The following is an 18,177-nucleotide window of genomic DNA, read 5'->3' as shown; positions in this document are numbered from 1 at the left end:
GGACAAACCCTATAGTTTGGAGTTCAAGTGAGGAATTAATTGAAAGAATTGGTTGGCATTGTAGAGGCAGAAGAAGGCTCTCTTGGTAGTTGGGAACCCCTGGTGTTGGCCAGGGTGCGGGGTTCCTATGTTGTGCCTAGGTACTTGTTTTCTGTTTAAACATTATAGTCTCAGTATTTGACCTTGGGAAAGTTGCTTCTTTTCTCTGTTCCTTATTTGTGCAATATATGTAAGTAAGGGGGAATGTTGGAAGGTAAGGAAAGATACGGACAGGGTAACAGAAAAAGAAAATAAAAGAAAACAAAAAACTCCAAGACTGAAAAGAGAGTTATTGAGGCAGCTTTTTTCAAAATGGAGAGAAAAGAAGGAAAAAAGACCAGAGGGCAGCAAGGTGGCATAGTGGATGAAGCACCGGACCTGGAGTCAGGAGGACATGAGTTCAAATCTGACCTCAGATACTTACTAGCTGTGTGACCCTATTACCTCAAAAAAAAAAGTATTAAAAAACAAAGAAAGAAGACCAAAGAAGCAGGACAGCTTTGATATGGATTGATCTTCTATACCTGAAAAAAAATGCAAGCGGCAGTAATAATAATCATAATGATAAATAGCATTTATATAGAGCTTTCCAAAGTATCTCATTTTATTTTTACAACAACCGTGGGAGTTAGGTGCTGTTATTATCTCCATTTTACAGATGAGGAAACCAAGGCAGGTGGGGGGTAAGTGATTTTGTCCAGGGTTACATCACTAAAAGATGTGATCAGGTTTGGATTCAAGTCTTTCTGACTCTAAGTCCAGTGCTCTATTCATTGTATCACCTATTACTCTTCTATATGTAATTTCATGTAATATTCTCCTTTTTCTGTTCTACATTGTGTAGGTAAATGCCCATGCTATTTGATGTTTGTTAAATTCAGAATAAGAAAATTTTTTTGAAAAGAGAGAGGTCAAGGGGCAGCTAGGTGGCACAGTGTATAGAGCACTGGCCTTGAAGTCAAGAGGACCTGAGTTCAAATCCGGCCTCAGACCAAACACTTGGCACTTACTAGCTGTGTGACCCTAGGCAAGTCACTTAACCCCAATTGCCGAAAAAAAGAAAAAAAGAGAGAGGTCAAGTGACTTAGACCATACCACACAGCTAGTATTCATCAGAGAAAGGACTTGAACCCTTGTTTTCTTGATTCTAAGGACAGTTCCCTGTTCATTATGCCATTGTTGCCTCTCTGGGGTACAATTTACCCATTAAAAATAAATTTCCCTCAAATGAAAGTGGAAAAGAATTAGCAATATCCGTCCTTCAGCCTTCCTCTAAGGGAGCACTAAAAGTTAGGCAATGAGAGACAATACCTGAAGAAGAGTTTACCTGGGAGGGGCTGGTAATGGTGGTGTACAGAGAGAAAGTGTAATTACCTAAACTCCACTGTCATGGATCAGACTATCACAGCATCACAAATGCTGGGGTCAGGATGAAGAATGGATGGAATAATCTTTTTATATCAGCAAATTCCCCAGGTAGACAGGCTCAGAGGAAGAGAATGATGTCAGGACCATATATTTAGAGTTGGAAGAGGCCTTAGAAGTTCTACAGTCCAACCCCCTCATTCTCCTGATGAGGAAACAGCCCCCAAAGGGTTGGTGGCTTCCCAAAGTCACAGTGATGATGAGTGGCAAAGCCTGGAGGTGATAGCTCCTCTGACTCCATACACAGAGTTGTTTCTTATGCACCACACTGCCTCTTCAACAGCTAGCTATGAAGTGAAGCCTAGAAGCTAAAGACCCTCCATTCAAAATGTGTGCATTCTCAGAGGGAGAGTCAAGTAGTGGAGACAGTAGAAAAGACTAGCCTCTCCTATTTGATTTTCAAAGTCTCATCCGTTGTTAAATCACCTTAGCCTGTGATTGTTGGCCCTTGGGAAGGTCTAGGGAAGAGGGAATAGACCACTAAGGTGGGTAAAAGGAGACTTTGACTTGGGAATGTTGAAGTTTGAACTTTGAATGGTCCTTCTGAGCTGTGGCAAGTAAAGGCAATAAAGGTAGACTGAGGCACATACTCAGAGCAAAATCAGATTATTAATAGTGATGCATATAACTGTTAACAAAGTGGGTCAGATTGGCTGCCTCAGTAAGGCCAGTGACCCAAGTGAGAAGGGGAGGGGACCCTCTTTATATATAGGAAAGGAAGGGAGGGGTCTGGGCAGTTTTGGAACCTTACATTAGGTTAACCTAGGAAAAGTGGGTTGGCATTCAGGTGTGGCTAATCATACCATTCTCTGACAATTAAGGAATGTTAATTGTTTTATGGGACTCGTCTACCTCTTATAATCTTAGGTAGGAAATCAGAACCACCAGATTTGTTGTCCCCTTGGGGGAAATCAAACCTCCCCTAATTGCACAAGGACAGGCAAGGACAGAAGACTTGTCTTTTAGGGGGGGAATGACACAAGGTCAAGCTGGTTGGGGCTTACAGACAAGCATATGTCCCAGGGGCTAACTGCATGAGTGATAACAACATTCCCTTTCAACCATACCTTTAAACTAACTCAGAGGGAAAAACTGCATTTCTGAGCAAGGTGAGTTCAGGCAAATAGTAACTCAGTTATAAAAATCAATATAGCATAAAGTCAGTTACATTGTAAAATCAATACAATAGAAATCAGAGGCAATATTCATTTTTTTCTGTTCAGTGTCCATGTTGGAGGCTGGCACTTTTGGGATAATGAGAGAGACAAGGATCTTTAACATAGGACAGGGTCCAATTTAGAGGTCAGGGTGGAGGAAAAATGTGTCTCACATGTGAAAGGTTGAAATCCTGAAGAAGATAGTCTAGGTGGATATATTGGTGATAGAGGTTTTGGGGAGGGGAGAGGAAGAAGAATAACTGGGTGTGAGAGTAAAGACAAAGGGGAGCAGTGGCCCAAATCCTAAATGGTGAAAGACAAAAGCAGGGTAGGAAGTCAAGGCATCTTTCCACGCACCAGGTACCCTACCAACTGCTGTCCCCAGAAACTGGATGCCATATCCACTTTCTTACCATGAACTTTTCCCATAAATAATTAGACCTAGGAAATCCAGAGGTGCTGTCTGGCTTACATACCTTAACATATTGACATGCCTGTTTAGTTATCCACTTTTCTAGGTATGGAGCTAACTGAGGACACAATCCATCTAATGTAATACTAAGCCTGTCCCTCTAGCTGATGAAAACTCATGCAATGCTACCCAAATGACACGCGAAATAGAGCCCAGATTATTTAAACTAACATGAGTATTGTGGTCAGTGTTCCTAGAGACTATCGTATAGTAGAGTCACTTACCTTTGAAGAAGCTGGAAGCATTTCTTTGCCTCTTGACAAATTTATCCCCCATCTCTGCGGGTGACACATTACATTCTCCACTGTCTCCCTTTGCCACAAATCTCCCCACATGTGGGCAAATGCTTCTGTTCTGGACTGGTTTTACCAGTAGATTGGGCTTGCCTGTGTCATGCACCTTAGGCTTACGTACATATACAATTCTAAAGGGCCTGATGTTCTGTTGCCTAGGGCCATGGTAGCCTTTCCAACCAACCCTAGTTTTCACTCATATGTACAATGGTCCAAGATAAGAGTTAAAATAAGGCTGTCCTTTCCCCACTCCAAGCTCTGTAAACATCCCCCCCGATCAGCTGATAGTGCTCAGGAGAACGTGATAATCCCTCCTCAAGATCAATGTGGTAGAAGGAAAAAAACAAGGTATACAATTGCTATTTCTAGGGATTAAAACTCCAGGCTGGGGTAAACACAAGAAGTTTTTCCCGAATGTATAAATAGACTTCACACAAGTACAGTAAGACAGATTTTTGGATGTTTTAAAGCTGTTAATTGAGGCAACTATGAAAAACTCCCTTATGTTACTTCTGCCTCTTCCTGCCTCCCCAGCAGCCTTCTGCTTCACATGACCCTGTCTTCTGGCCAGAGTGAGAGGAGGGAGTCCTCCAGTCATGTTCCTTAGCCCTTTATAAATTTCTAGTTTTTTCCTTGAGCTTTCTCAATTCTGATGGGGGCATCTCTTAACCTGTTCCTTCTCTCCTCTCTCCCCTCAGGAGTTGACTTTAAGATGAAGACTATAGAAGTAGATGGCATCAAAGTTCGGATACAGATTTGGTGAGTTAGATGGGAGGAGAACAAGGAAGCAGCAGGCATGTGGGATTGCTTCCTGGGGAAGAGAGGGACAGAATTGCAGCCCAACTTTAATGCTAGGCTACCCTTAAACTGTCACTGGGCCTGGAGTCAGGAAGCTCTGAGTTCAAATCCAGACTCTGACACTTTCTAGGTGTGTGACCCTGGGCAAATTACTTAATCCCTACTTGCCCCATTGCCTCATCTTTAAAATGGGGACACACTGGAGAAGGAAATGACAAGCCCCTCTGGTATCTTTGCCAAGAAAATCCCATAGACACTTGTCCATGGGGTACATAGAGGTGGATACAACCAAATGACTGAAGAGCAACAAACCTTACACCTTAAGCATCATCCATATAGAAGTCCTAGGTTTGCCCGAGAGTCCTCAAACATCTCTTGGGGAGGGAAACAGAAGGGTCATAGATTAGACAGAATCAAAACAAATTTTCTTGTGCACTGTGTCTCACAGTCCAGGTGTGTGGGGGGAGGAAGAGGGAAAGAAGAACTAAGGAAACCATTGTGTGAAGGCAAGTTCTACAACTTTGGGGACCTCCCAGAGAACCGTGGTACAGTTTCCCTATGTGACCACAAGAAGTCACTGTGGCTCTCTGATCCAAAACCCCAGGCGATATTGGAATATGTAGGAATTGTATCTCGACCGGGGAGCAATGTAAGAGGGGCTTTCAAGGGAGATCCCTGGAGAACTGAGGGAGGCAGTTTAGGGATTAAAGCAGTCCCCTCTTCCATCATCCAGCCATATGTTCGGACTTTCCCAGAGATGCCCAGATTCACTGCCTTTTCTGGCTCAGATGCATGGTTGCCTGGAGGGCAAGGAAGCTTGTGTCTTCTCTTATGCAAGCTCATAGCCAGATCTGGCTTCTCCTCTTCATAATCAGGTCCCTATTTCCTGCCAGGTCCTGAGGCATAAAACTCTATTGGTTTACACATTCAACTCTCTAGTTTTGTCCTCTTTCAGGATAAGATTGTCTTCCCTTTCCTTCTCACTCCTTCCCTCCCCATTCTTGTTGTACCATGTCCTTATTTTGGAGAACCTGGCTTTCTGTTTCAGGGATACTGCAGGGCAGGAAAGATATCAGACCATCACCAAGCAGTACTACAGACGGGCCCAGGTGAGTCCTTGCCCAGGAAGTTGGAGGGTAGAGAGACTTGATTCTGAGGCTCTCTGTGCAAAGGATACTGGAAGAAATACCCTTAGTTTGCATATGGAGAAGAGTATGTGGGTTTCCGTATTTTCAGCAAACTTAACAAACATTTATTAAATGCCTGTTCTAATACTTCTGTGACAGCCTCCTCCAGTGTGGATGGTGCGGTTTTACCTGTTCTGTCTGCTTCCTGAAGGCAACAAGGAAATGGACAGTGTGGGGATGAGTAGCCTCAGGGCATTAATGCAAACTGAGTGGCTTAAGTCAAGGTCATTCTAACATTCCATTAGGAAGCGGAAATTTAAGAACTCCATTGTGCTTTTATGGGAAAGATGCAAGAGGTGAGCTTGCAGCCTATGAGTGTTCGGGGCATAGTTTCTTTTTCCATTCCATCGGAGACCTCTTCCTTTTTGTGATGCTAGATGCTGAAGGAGATGCAAAATTTAACTAAGACAAAGCCTCTAACATTTATCTCCAACATTTAGCACAGATTCACCTAGAGCAAGTCTCATAAATGCTTTCTTTCAGCAATTTATTTGCTGCCTTCATGAAGCTTACAATTCAACAGAGGGGGATTATGATACATATATTCTCATAGTGATTTTATCACTGTAGTAGTGATACGGACTGCAGTCACTCCATGACTTAATGGTCTTAGAAAATGTCAATCAGTCAGTCAAAAAACATTGATTAAGCACCTACTATGTGCCAGGCACTGTACTAAGCCCTGGAATGGATCCATACACGTATGACTATAGTACAAAATAATGCATAAGTGCAAAATGGAGAAGTGTGAATGAGGTCTTGGGGTCATCAAGGGTATCAGGAGGTCAATCAATCAATAAGCAATGATTTAGGGGGCAGCTAGGTGGCACAGTGGATAGAGCACCAGCCCTGAAGTCAGGAGGACCTGAGTTCAAATCTGACCTCAGACCAAACACTTGACACTTACTAGCTGTGTGACCCTGGGCAAGTCACTTAACCCCAATTGCCAAAAAAAAAACCCCACAACAAAAAACAAGCAATGATTTAGGACCTATTATGTTCCAGGCAACAGAATACAAAGATAAAAATGAAATGGTCTCTGAAGAAGGTAGGGGATCCTTGGAACAATGTCCAATTCAACAAATTTTTTTTTTGTTTCCTACTGCGTGAAAAACTGTGTGAAAAATAAGACCTTTTCTCTAGTGGAATATAGAGTCAGGAGGATACGGCATATACACAAAGAGATATATACATAAGTGGATTAATTGAGCACAGAAAATCATCTCCTGAAGACCAGAGGAAATTTTATCACAAACCAAAGTGGCTTTGAGCGGGGTTGGTGGTAAGAGGGTGTGGGTAGTCAGCATAGCACACATACCCTGCATGAAGAAGGGAGATTGGGCCCTAGCAGTTATGATACTGAAGTGCCCTCTTTTGACTTAATTAATTCTCAGGATATTTTTCTGTGTATTTCTATGTGTATTCCTTATTCTCTCTCTCTCTCTTTATCTCAGGGAATATTTTTAGTCTATGACATCAGCAGCGAGCGATCTTACCAGCACATCATGAAGTGGGTCAGTGATGTGGACGAGGTAAGATAAACCACATCTCCCTTTAAGTGAAGGCAGGAGGTGAGAGGGGAAGGCGTAGAGCTCTGAGACTGAAGAATAAATTCTAGGTCCCGGTTCCCATGGATTGAGGACCAAAGCAGGACCCCAAGAAGAGTTCAAAGTTATCACACCCTATATTTCTTCCACTGACTTAGTTTGGGTCAAGATTTGCGTCAACCCTCACCCTGATCTATGAATTACTTTTTTTCCCTAGGCCTCCAGGGCTGGATGGGATAGAATCAAATGGGAGTCTAGATATCTGGGTTCTCATTGAGGCTTCCCTAATAACTAGCATGGTGACTTTGGGCAAGTCATCTTACTTCTCTGACCTCTATTTTTCTCATTTTGAAATCAGGGGGTTGGACTAGATGACCTGCAATGGGGTTCTTACCCTTGGGTCCATAGACTGATCTCACAGGGTCAGTGAACATGGATAGGGGGAAAAATTCCATTTTTGTTTTCAGTAACCTTGAGTTTCCTTTTTAATCCTATGTAATTTATCATATATACTAATGTTAACCTGAAAGTTTGGTTAAAGAAAGCAAACAAGTTAGGTGATACATGATTATATAGTTTATTCCCTTTTAGCTAGCGAATCATGTTAACATGGGAGCCAGATGTGATTCTGACTCAGAGATTAAGCAAAATGAGAGAACTTTTATACAGTTTAGAGCGATCAGACTCAGGATGTCTGTGTTACAAAAAAAATACAGCCTCCGTATGTTTGTTTAACATAAGAATGCCAAAGTGTCAATAGAAACTCAAGATAAGAAAAGTACCATTATTCAAGAAGAGCATCTGGTCCCACAGTCCTGGGCCCAGTGATAACAAACAGCAGTTCCATCTGGTCCTGGAATTTGCTGACACAGGAAGGAGTGTTTTTAGTTCACTCAGAGAGAAAAAGATTAATTCAGGTTTTTTGGCCTTTATTGGAGCTCAATTGATCTTAAATGATTATCACTAACAATATTATTCTGAGGAGAGGTCCGCGGTTTTCACTAAACTGCCAAAGAGGTCCATGATATAAGAATGGTGAAAAGCCTGATTGCTGGGGATCCTTCCAAATCTAAAAGTCCTAGAAGTCTTAGAGCATCTGTAAAATGAGGGAGCTTAGCCTAGATGTGGCCTCAAGAATAGCCCTCTAGGTCCTCTGACTGAATCCAAACTTCACAGAACAAATCCCCTCAATAAAAAGGTTTGTTCTGTAAAACTTGGACTCAGTCAGACGGCTGCACCCAAGGACCTAGAGGGCCACACGTGGCCTTGAGGCTGCAGGTTCCCCGCCCCCGGCCTAGATCATATCCAAGTCTCTCTTGGCTCCAACATTCTGAGGCTCTAAACGTCTAAAGCACCAACTTGAGGCAGACAATTGTGTACCCTAAGCTGCCACTGTGGCAACCCTGCTGAGATACCCTATAAGTTGAACCGGGCTGTTGCTAGGGGAACTGGACAGACAAGCCACTGCAATGCCCCAGTGGCTCCTGATCCTGGAGATGGTTTAGTGGCAGAGCTCTGGGGATAATGGTACTCTACAGCAATGGGGATGAGATGGAAGGGAGCCAGTAGGTCATAGTGGTCCTTTCTTCTTTGTTCCTAGTATGCACCAGAGGGAGTCCAGAAAATCCTTATTGGGAATAAGGCTGATGAAGAACAGAAGAGGCAAGTGGGAAGAGAACAAGGCCAGCAGGTAAGTTTGGGGAAAGCTGTGGCATAGTGGACAGAGTACCTGACAAGGGGTCAGGAAGACATAGGTTCTAATTGCAGCCTCAGTCACTTACTGGCTTTGTGTGACTCTGGGTAAATCATTTGATCTCTTCCTGCCTCAGTATCCTCATCTGTATGAAGGGGATAATAATAGTACCTACCTCCCTGGGTTGTTGTGAGGATCAAATGAGATAATATTTGTAAAGTGCTTTGCAAACTTTAAAGCAAAGTGCTATTCTAGTGCTAGCTATTATTACTATTATTGTTTTAATCCCTTCTCCCCACCAAATCTTTCATGGTGCCACTGGGGTAAATGGGCCAATCGAGGAGATCTGATGAAGAACAAAGCTCTATTTCTGAACAGCTGCTTCATAAAGAACTTTATTGTCATCATCACCATAAATTAGCATAAGCATCACAGACCCTGATGGAGAGAGTTACAACAACAACAAAAAAATAATAATAACTCACATTTACGTGATACTGTAAGATTGGAAAGTACTTTATATACTCTTCCTCTTCTCCAACTACTGACCTCTTTGGCTTCTTTTAACTCTTAACTAAAAATCCCACCTTCTACAAGCACAAATCCTCTTAATTCCAGTGCTTTCCCTCTGTTAATTATCTTCTCTTTATCCTGCATATAGCTTGCTTTGTATAGATGTGTCTGCATGTTGTCTTCTTCCTTAGACTGGGAGCTCCTTGAGGTCAGGGACTGTCTTTTGCCTCTCTTTGTGTCCCCAGCATTTGCTTAGCACAGTGCTTGGCACGTAGGAGGCACTTAACAAATGTTTATGTATTGATTGATAATTTCATTTGATCCTCACGGCTACCCTGTGAGATAGGTACCTGTGATGAGACTGAGATTAAATGACTTGTCCAGGGTCACACAGCTAGGGAGTGCCTGAGGCAAGACCCAAACTCAGTTCTGGGCCTTTAATCTAATTCTCTCAGGGAGTTCCCTCCTGAATTCTTCAGGAGTTTATACCCTTTCTCTCTCCCTAATTTTCAATGTCTCTTCATCCACTGGCCTTTCCTCTGCTACCTACAAATCTCCCCAGGTGTCCCCCATCCTTTAAAAAAAAGCCCTCACTTGATCCTATTTCTACTTTCTCAATTCTTGCTCATTTCTTAACCCTTGCCATGCAGTTTCCTAGTTTCATCCTCCTGCTCCCCTTTCAGTTGAAATTGTTCTGCAGAATTCACCAACGGTCCTTTTTTTCACTAAATTCAATGGCTTTCCTCCCTCCCCTTCTTGCTAGGGGTCACTTTGTTGCCCGCCAGAGCTACATTGCCCCTGCCAGCTGTAGGCCCCTCCCCAGGTCTGTACCCAGACACATCCTTTTAGCATACCCCAAGAGCTTCTAATCTAAGAAATCTAAGATTTGCCTTCTAAGTAATTTGGAATTCACTAAAATAGCCATCAGCCAGGCAGCTAGGTGGCACAGTGGATAGAGTGTTGGCTCTAGAGTCCAGAGGACCTGAGTTCAAATCTGGCTCAGACACTTACTAGCTTAGCTGGGTGACCCTGGGCCAGTCACTTAACCCTGTTTGCCTCAGTTTCCTCATCTGTAAACGGAGCTGGAGAAGGTCATGGCCAACCCCTCCAGCATCTTTGCCGAGAGAACCCCAGATGAGGTCAGGGAGAGAGCAGGACACAAACCCAAAGACCTCAGCATCAGCAATGCATCAACAAACTCCTGCGGCCTTGCCTCTCCCAAGATAAATAAAGGAATGAATGGATCAGCGGCCTTTCTTCAGTTCTCATCTTTCTTGACCTCTGTGTAGCCATTTGCACTGTGCACCACGCCCTCCTTCAGAGGTTCCCAAACCTATTTGGCCTACCTTCCCCATTAAAAAGAAAAAAAATTGCTTAGTGCCCCCCTGGAAATCTACTTTCTTTAACCTTTGAAGGGTTTTTTTTTAAAAAATTTGCATCATTTCAAAATAAATTTTTTTTAAAAAAATGCATCTTAAATTTAACAATTTATTGTAAATTTGTTTTTTTCTGCATTGAAATTTTGATGACACAATATTGTATCACATAACCACATAGTATTGTATTGTAACAAGTCATTACACACACATATTCCTGCCGATGCGTGCTGGACTTCCTGACAACGTGCTACAAGCTCACCTGCTAACACTTGTTTGTTAAGGTTGTCAGCGTACCTGACCACTGACTAGTTATAACTTGCATCTTGTATTTATTTGGAAAACAATGTAATCACTGGGACTTTAACTCTGTTACACAACAGGTGAAACATGTACAAACAGTTTTTCAAAATTTTCTTCTCTTCTCTTCTTTCCTTAATGTTTCCACTGTTCCTTTATTTTTATTCAACGTCCCAAGATTGCAACTGAGGCTACTTCCAACCCCCTGGATTGTTCTAGTGCCCCCAAGGGGCTTTAGGAATCTCTGAATCTAGATATTCCTTCTTCCCTGGGCTTTCTTGACACCTGTCTGCCATGGATCATTTCCTGTCTGTCAGATCTGCCCTCAAAAAGCTTACATTCTTTTTCAAAAATAAATTTTATTTTATTTTCATCCCTGAATTCTTTTCTTTCTATCTTTCCATCTCTCCACCAAGAAAGTAAGAGAAATGAAACCTATTACAAACAAGTAAGAGTTAAGCAAATAATCATGGAAATGGGTGAGGTTCTATTCTAATAGGGGAAATGACTTCCTAGTAAGGGAGACTTTTGGCCTAGGCAATCACAAGAATTTGAATGGAGTCATAAAATAAAAGGTGGGAATGAGGTACAAAGGTGTGTAGGGAGTGTAGGGGCAGGTCGGCTGAATGGGATGTGAAGCAGGGTACGGTACGGCAGGTGAGGTTGCTGTTTGACCTTTGTTCTTGAAGAGGACCATGACATCAAAGAGGCAATGCCATGACATGCAAGTGAATTGGACTGAAGTGAGGGAGGGCTGTGCAAAGTCACCAGCCTCGCTTTCTCCAGAGCCATCTGGGTCCAGTGGCCAGATATGGATCAGGACGACTGGAGATGGCCCCGGATGCAGTAAGGAACTTGGTCTTGTCATGCTAAGATCTTTAACAGGTCTCAGTTTGACTGAGGCACTGCCTATTCAGGGATTAAGGCTTAATTTTTAAAAAAAGAGACAAAGAATGGCCTCTTTAAAAAAAACAGATTCCTTTCTTTTCTTCCTTTTCTCTCTCCACATAGGGTATCACACCCTTTCCTACCCGGTGCTCTGCCCAAAGGGAATGTAAATTTTAATCTCGAAAACTTTTTTTTTGTTTTCTTTTCTCTTAAAGACCAGCCTTAACCCCAAATCACTCTGGTCCCAGACCACTTGGTCACTGTTTGGACCCTGATTGGCTCAGAATGAATGTAAATAGCAGTTGTTTCTGTTTTGACCAGAAACTCTGAGGTAGGTTAGATAAGTTTTCACTAATTCCACCAATCAAGATAGATCAGCCCCAGGACATTGTCCTAAAAATGAGAGGATTAATCTAGTAGAGGAGCATTTGAGATAGAGGTGGATGTGAAGGTGAGAATCTAGAAGGTTAGTTTTCCGAGTGAGACAAAGAGCAGACAGGGTGGCACAGTGCCCATGCCTGAGGTAGGCCCTAGTGACTGGTAGATGGCTACGTGGGATGTTAAGCAAGATCTGAAATCTTATCAATTGAGTCCTTCTCCTGATACCATAATCACTGTAGTCTAGGCAGGGCCTCATCACCAATCTTGCCTGGATCATTGTAATAAGGAAACTCCTAATCTGTCTTCCTGTTTCATCCTTCCCCTCTCCAATCCATCTTCCACACAGCTGCCACATTGGTGCTCTGAAAGAATCAATGGTCTGGCCATGTCACGGCATTGCTCAAGAATTTCCATTGGCTCCCCAGTGCCTCTAAAATAAAATATAAATCCCTTTACTTGATGTTGAAAGTCTTTCACAATCTAACTTCAGCCCATTTTTTCTAATCTAATTACACATGACTCCCCTCTCCTAAGGAAGTCGAAGAGATGGATATTTCCAATGTGAGGTTGGATGTGGATGTGGACAGCACCTGCTTTTTAATTCTCTCTTTGTATCCCCAACAAAGCGCCATAGTGCATAGAGGGGTGGGCCTGAAATCAGGAAGACTCATCTTCTTGAGTTCATAGCCAGCCTCAGACATTTACTAACTGTGTGACCCTGAGCAAGTCACTTAACCCTGTCTGCCTCAGTTCCTCATCTATAAAATGAGCTGGAAAAGGAAATTACAAACAACTCCAGTATCTTTGCCAAGAAAACTTGAAATAGGGTCATGAAGTCAGACATGACTGAAAGACAACACACACACACAAACCAAAATACCCAATAAATGCTTGATGAATTGAATTGAATTGAACCTCCCCTTCCTTACCCAAGGCAGGTGATGCTGCAGCCAAACTTACCTACTGTTCTTCATACATATCCCTTCCATGCTTTTGTAAATGGGCTATACTTCTAGCCTGGAAATGCTCTGCCTCCTCAACTCTTGGAACTGCTAGCTTCTTTCAGTGGGTTCAGGGCTTGAACTGAGGCAGGAGATTTCACAGTAAAAAAAAATTGCCTCTGTCTAGGGCAACCTGTCTGAGGGAGCTTGGAGGAGCTCTGTCTAATAACCAGGAAACCAAGTCCCACGGTCCTTCCTTCTCCAACTCTCTATTATTTGTTCATCATTATCCTCATCCTTGGGCCAGAGAATGGGATGAAGAGAGAATAAAGCATGAAAAACTCACCCCCTGGGAATGAAGTTAGAGTCATGGGAAAGTTGGGAGTTGGGAGGCCAGAGGATCGATTTAAGGAGCTATCTATGGGGACAAAGGGAAAATATCCTCTGGAAGTAGGAGATGGGTAATTCCAAGGAAAGGCTGATTTCTCTACCAGCTTCCAGGGATTTCAAGGGCAACTTTCTACCCTTCCTCTCTTGCCAACCCCCCCTCTCAGGGGTTTTCTTCTCCTTGCAGCTGGCTAGAGAGTATGGCATGGACTTCTTTGAAACTAGTGCCTGCACCAACCTCAACATAAAGGAGGTAAGTGGACTGGACCAAGGGTGGGGATGTGGCAGCTGCTTTACCTGGGTAAAGAGCCAGTCATGGTGGGAGTTGAGGGAAAGAGAAGGAAAAAGGAAAATATTCCCAGAGCCGAGAGTTCAGGTGGCCATGAGAAGGGGAAAGGTCCAGAAGAGTGTGGGAAGATCAGGGCTAACCTGTGTCTTTTCTCCCCCCAGTCCTTCACTCGTCTGACAGAGCTGGTTCTACAGGCACACAAGAAAGAGCTTGATGGTCTCCGAGCACATGCCAGGCAGGAGTTGGCACTGGCTGAGCTGGAAGAGAAAGACAGCAAAACTGAAGGCACAGGGAACTCCTCAAAAAATTGCTGGTGTTGAGGAACCCATGCAGGGCATCCCCCTGCTCTGTGCCATATCTTCCCCTCCACAGACCAGGGGACAGTAAAGGGCTCTGGGTCTCACTCCCCTCCTGCTCTTCCCTCACCCAGATAACTTCATTGAATGTCAGTAGGTACATTGTCCAGCCCCTGGAGCAGGGTCCCTGTCCTCTGTTAGTGACCTTCTCTTCCCCTGCAGGCACTGGCATCCTCAAACGTTTCCCCTGAGCCTCAGGCTTCCTGTGTTCCCAAGATGTGTAGTGATGAGCATCTACAACCTCCATCTCTTTACTCCCCCATCTTGCTTCTTTGGGTCCTACCTTCCTAGAGTGCCTGAGACCATAGCTACATCTACTCTTTTGCCTCTTTCTGTCTCACAACCACACACACACACACACACACACACACACACACACATCCATGATTCTCCTACCCTTTGGTACCTTCAGTGCTGTCAACTCCTCCATTCCTTTCTTCCCTCTGTTCCCTTCCGCCTGAAGTGGGGGTTAGTTGAAGGAGCTGGAGCCAAGTTCATAAGTCTTTTTTATTTCTATGCTCTCTGACACAGGGAGTACCACCACCTATGGAATTAATTCCCATGCCCCATCCTTTTTGCATCACATTTGCCACAGTATTGTGAGGAAACCAGGAGGGATCGGGACAGAGGGAGTGAGCATCCCAGCGGATGGTACCTTAGTACCCACTTTGTCCCTCCCCCACTCTGGTGTCTGACCCTGCCTGACTACTTCTAGCATTTTGGGAGCAGTCTTTTACTAGAAAATTAAACATGGAAGCAGAAAAAAAAATATCAACAGGAGGCTGGGTAAAGGAAAGAAGTGGCTCAGGAAAAGTAATCTGGGTGGATGAGAAGAGAACTCCCTTGTTTGGGAGGAAACTGACTTCTTTGTCAAGTTGGGTCTCATTTCCCTCACTTCCATCTTCTCCTTACTCATAAGCACATGCATTTTTCTGTTCCTGTTCCTGGGCTGCTATATTTGGAGCAAGTAGATCAGGGAGATGAGATCCTACTATGGGGAAGACTTTAGGACTAATGTTACCAATATAGACAAATTCTTAAGGGATTGGTTGGGGGGCCAGATATAAAATCCATGGAAAAGGAGGGTAGTCTGTGAGATGACGGCAACAATTCTCTCTTGGACTACATCCTCAAGGAAAGGTGGAATTAGTTTTCCGCCTTCACTTTCTGAGAAAACCATTTTCCCATGATCCCTTGGGACTGGGGAGGGAAGCTGTACCTCTTCAGTACCCTTTTCTTGAATCCAACTCCCTTCTAACCTGATCCATGGATTTGCTTGATAAAGAATTAGTGGGAGAAGGTCATAGACTTTTATATATCCTACCTTTGTTTCAGGAATGAGGCTGAAGAGTGGGAGAAGTACCAGATCCTAGGTGAGAAGCTATTAATGATATTCTGGGCACCCTTAAGGATGAAGTATGCACATCTTGCTCCTCCAGTGGGCTGATGGTGATGGAATATTTCCAGCTGAAAACTCATTGTACTGTGGCTGCTAGCAGGAAAGAAGGAGTCCGTGATGTTTATTCAGAGCCTCTAATTTAGGAAGATGCCTCCTTTCCCCTGTGCTCCTGAGGCTCCACATGTCACAGTCCTAGGATGGGCCAACTTGCCTTCAAGTCTAAAGAGACTGAAAGTATGCTTGCCCCTTGGGAGATCAGGGTAATCAGCTCTCCTTTGGGGTCACCCCCACCCTGGCATCCTAATATAGGAGCAGCCTAGAGGAGAGGTCATTTATCCAGCTGCCTCTTGATACCTCAGATAGGGGCCCTAACAAGACTACTGGGGATTCAGCAGCTTGGAAGTAAAATTCATTGAATACCATGGCAAGGAGTAAAGGGTGTCTGTGACCATGCACCCCTTACAACACGCTATCTGAATAGTTCAATTCAGTCTTTTCCCTATAACTCAGGTTATAGAAAGGCCAGGGAAGATAAGAATGGGAATAGGTTCAGGCTGGTAGGAAAAATATGAACATGTGGGACTTGTAATTAATAAGAGACTTAAGGTTAAGGGAGAGGAGATGAGATGGGACTCCATTTAAATCAGCTAAATTTATTAAGCCTCTATTAGATGCTTAATTGATAGTCAATAAGCATTAAGTGCCTCCTATGTGCCAGGCACTGTGCCAAGCACTGGGGATACAAAGAAAGGCAAAAGACAGGCCCTGCACCCAAGGATCTCACACTGTAATGGGGGAGACAACAAGCAAAAAGTGCAAACAAGCTATGTATGGGATAAATAGGAAATAACCAACAGAGGGAAGGCACTAGAATTAATTCGAGCTTGAAGGCTTCCTATAGAAGGTGGGATTTTAGTTGGGACTTGAAGGAAACCCCAGAAGCTAGGAGGCAGAGACAAGGAAGGAGAACATTCCAGGCATGGGGGATAGCCAGGGAAAATGCCCAGAGCTTATTCATAAAATAGTAAGCAAGGAAGCCAACGTTATTGGACCTAAGAGTATGTATGTGGGTGTGGATCATGTAAGGTATAAGAAGACTAGAAAGGTGGGGGAGGAGGACTAGGTGGGGCTAGGTTATAAAGGGTTTGAATGCCAAACAGGATTTTGTATTTGATCCTGGAGGTGATAGGGAGTCACTGGAGTTTACTGAATATGATGACGACGTGTTTGGACCTGCGTTTTGGAAAATCACTTTGGCAGCTGAACAGAGGATGGACTAAAGTGTTGGGTAGACCAACCAATAGCAGTATTGCAATAGTCTAACTGTGAAGTGATGGGGGCCTGCACTGTTAGTTGCTTGAGGCCATCCAGAGTTTATGTAAAATACTGGAATCCTGCCTTTATGGAGTGTATAGTCTGGTAAAAAGGTAAGACACAAGCAGAGATGACTAAACTATGTAGTGGTACATAAGCGTATTATAGAAGTACAAAACAAATTCCATATGAGGGGGGAAAGTCATCACCAGCAGGAGGAATCACAGCGTCTTGGTGCAGATAAAGCCAGTCTGCATCTTGCATTCAACCTGGGATGCCCCACTGGGTCAGAGCAAGGCGGTATTATTTTGGGCACGGGATGCTCATGCTAACGTATGCATCAAGGTAGCCTCCAATTCAATCAACACATTTACTGAGCGCTCCCTATGTCCACAAGAGTGTGATGGGCACTAGTTCCCTGTAAATCAGGCAGAGATATACATTTCCCTCCTCAGGAGAATGGGGCCAGATTCTACCCCTTGCTAGAGGTCCTGGAAAGGAGGCTTCATCACCAATTGGCGTGTTAGGGGAGGTAGATGCTGGTGGAAGATAGGATTTTGTTTTAAGGGAGAAGCTGGTTTGGGGCAGGGGGGAGTAACAGTATTGGTGTCTCATAACCCTTCCATAGGCCCAAGAAATGGCCCGTGGGAATGGCACGAAGCCTAGGCCATTGCAGGGCTCCCCTTGGCTATTAGCCCGTCTCTACCATCCCTGCTCCTGCTGTCTTGGCATGAAGCCTTGCTCCAGAAATGACACTGGCTTCTGAGCCCCTGCCCATCTCCGTGACTTGTGAACATTGCTGTCCTGTCTGTGTCTGGGGTTCATTGTGTGAACTGTGATCAGGGACTCATCTATTTTAAACACAGATGTTTACAGAATAAAGGAAATTTCAAATGAGAACTGGGCTGCAGCACAGCAGTCCTGTCACAGAAAGTCTCAATGAGAGGGGAATGGGGATTTTGGGTTGCTGGTATAAAGGAGGGATCTAGGTGCCCCAAGTCATAACACTGTGATTTCTGCTGTAGTTTTTCTGATTTCACTTACAAGGAAGTCCACTTTGGAGGCTGAACCATCTCTTCTTATCCTCCTGAGAAATGGGTTTAAAACTGTAGGATTTGAGTGAGACACAAGGAAGAACTTCCCAACATTGATTTGCTAAAAGAGGTTCCTAGGGAAGTTTAATTATTATCATCATCATCATCTCTGGAAGGTCTTTTAAAACTAACACTCATTTTTAATTGTTTGGGAGTAGAACAGTGTCTATCTGCATGAAACACAGAGAAGGAACTAACTGATCTTTTGAATCCGTTTCAACTTTGTGTTGGATACTTCAGGAAAAAGGAGGCACAAATCAAGCATTCTTTTTTTTTTCTCCTCCCTTCCACCCCCTCACTACACTCCCCCACCCCCCAACTAAAAATA

General features: G+C 43.8%; 1 protein-coding gene across 1 annotated transcript in view; it reads left to right on the top strand.

Moving 5' to 3' along the window:
- Positions 1 to 17,655, top strand: part of RAB15 (RAB15, member RAS oncogene family) — a 57,087-nt gene extending 39,432 nt beyond the window's left edge. Inside the window, exons 2-7 of the mRNA XM_021004660.2 lie at positions 4,085 to 4,145; positions 5,233 to 5,293; positions 6,826 to 6,903; positions 8,519 to 8,608; positions 13,585 to 13,650; positions 13,848 to 17,655. Of these exons, the coding sequence (XP_020860319.1) occupies positions 4,085 to 4,145; positions 5,233 to 5,293; positions 6,826 to 6,903; positions 8,519 to 8,608; positions 13,585 to 13,650; positions 13,848 to 14,006 (515 nt within the window). The 3' untranslated portion in view covers positions 14,007 to 17,655. The remainder of the gene's footprint in view (positions 1 to 4,084; positions 4,146 to 5,232; positions 5,294 to 6,825; positions 6,904 to 8,518; positions 8,609 to 13,584; positions 13,651 to 13,847) is intronic.
- Positions 17,656 to 18,177: the final 522 nt, after the last annotated feature.

Source organism: Phascolarctos cinereus, unplaced genomic scaffold (genome assembly GCF_003287225.1).
Source record: "Phascolarctos cinereus isolate Bilbo 61053 unplaced genomic scaffold, phaCin_HiC Scaffold_3;HRSCAF=262, whole genome shotgun sequence".
Lineage (NCBI taxonomy): Eukaryota > Metazoa > Chordata > Mammalia > Diprotodontia > Phascolarctidae > Phascolarctos > Phascolarctos cinereus.
This window is presented reverse-complemented; position numbering and strand designations above follow the sequence as displayed.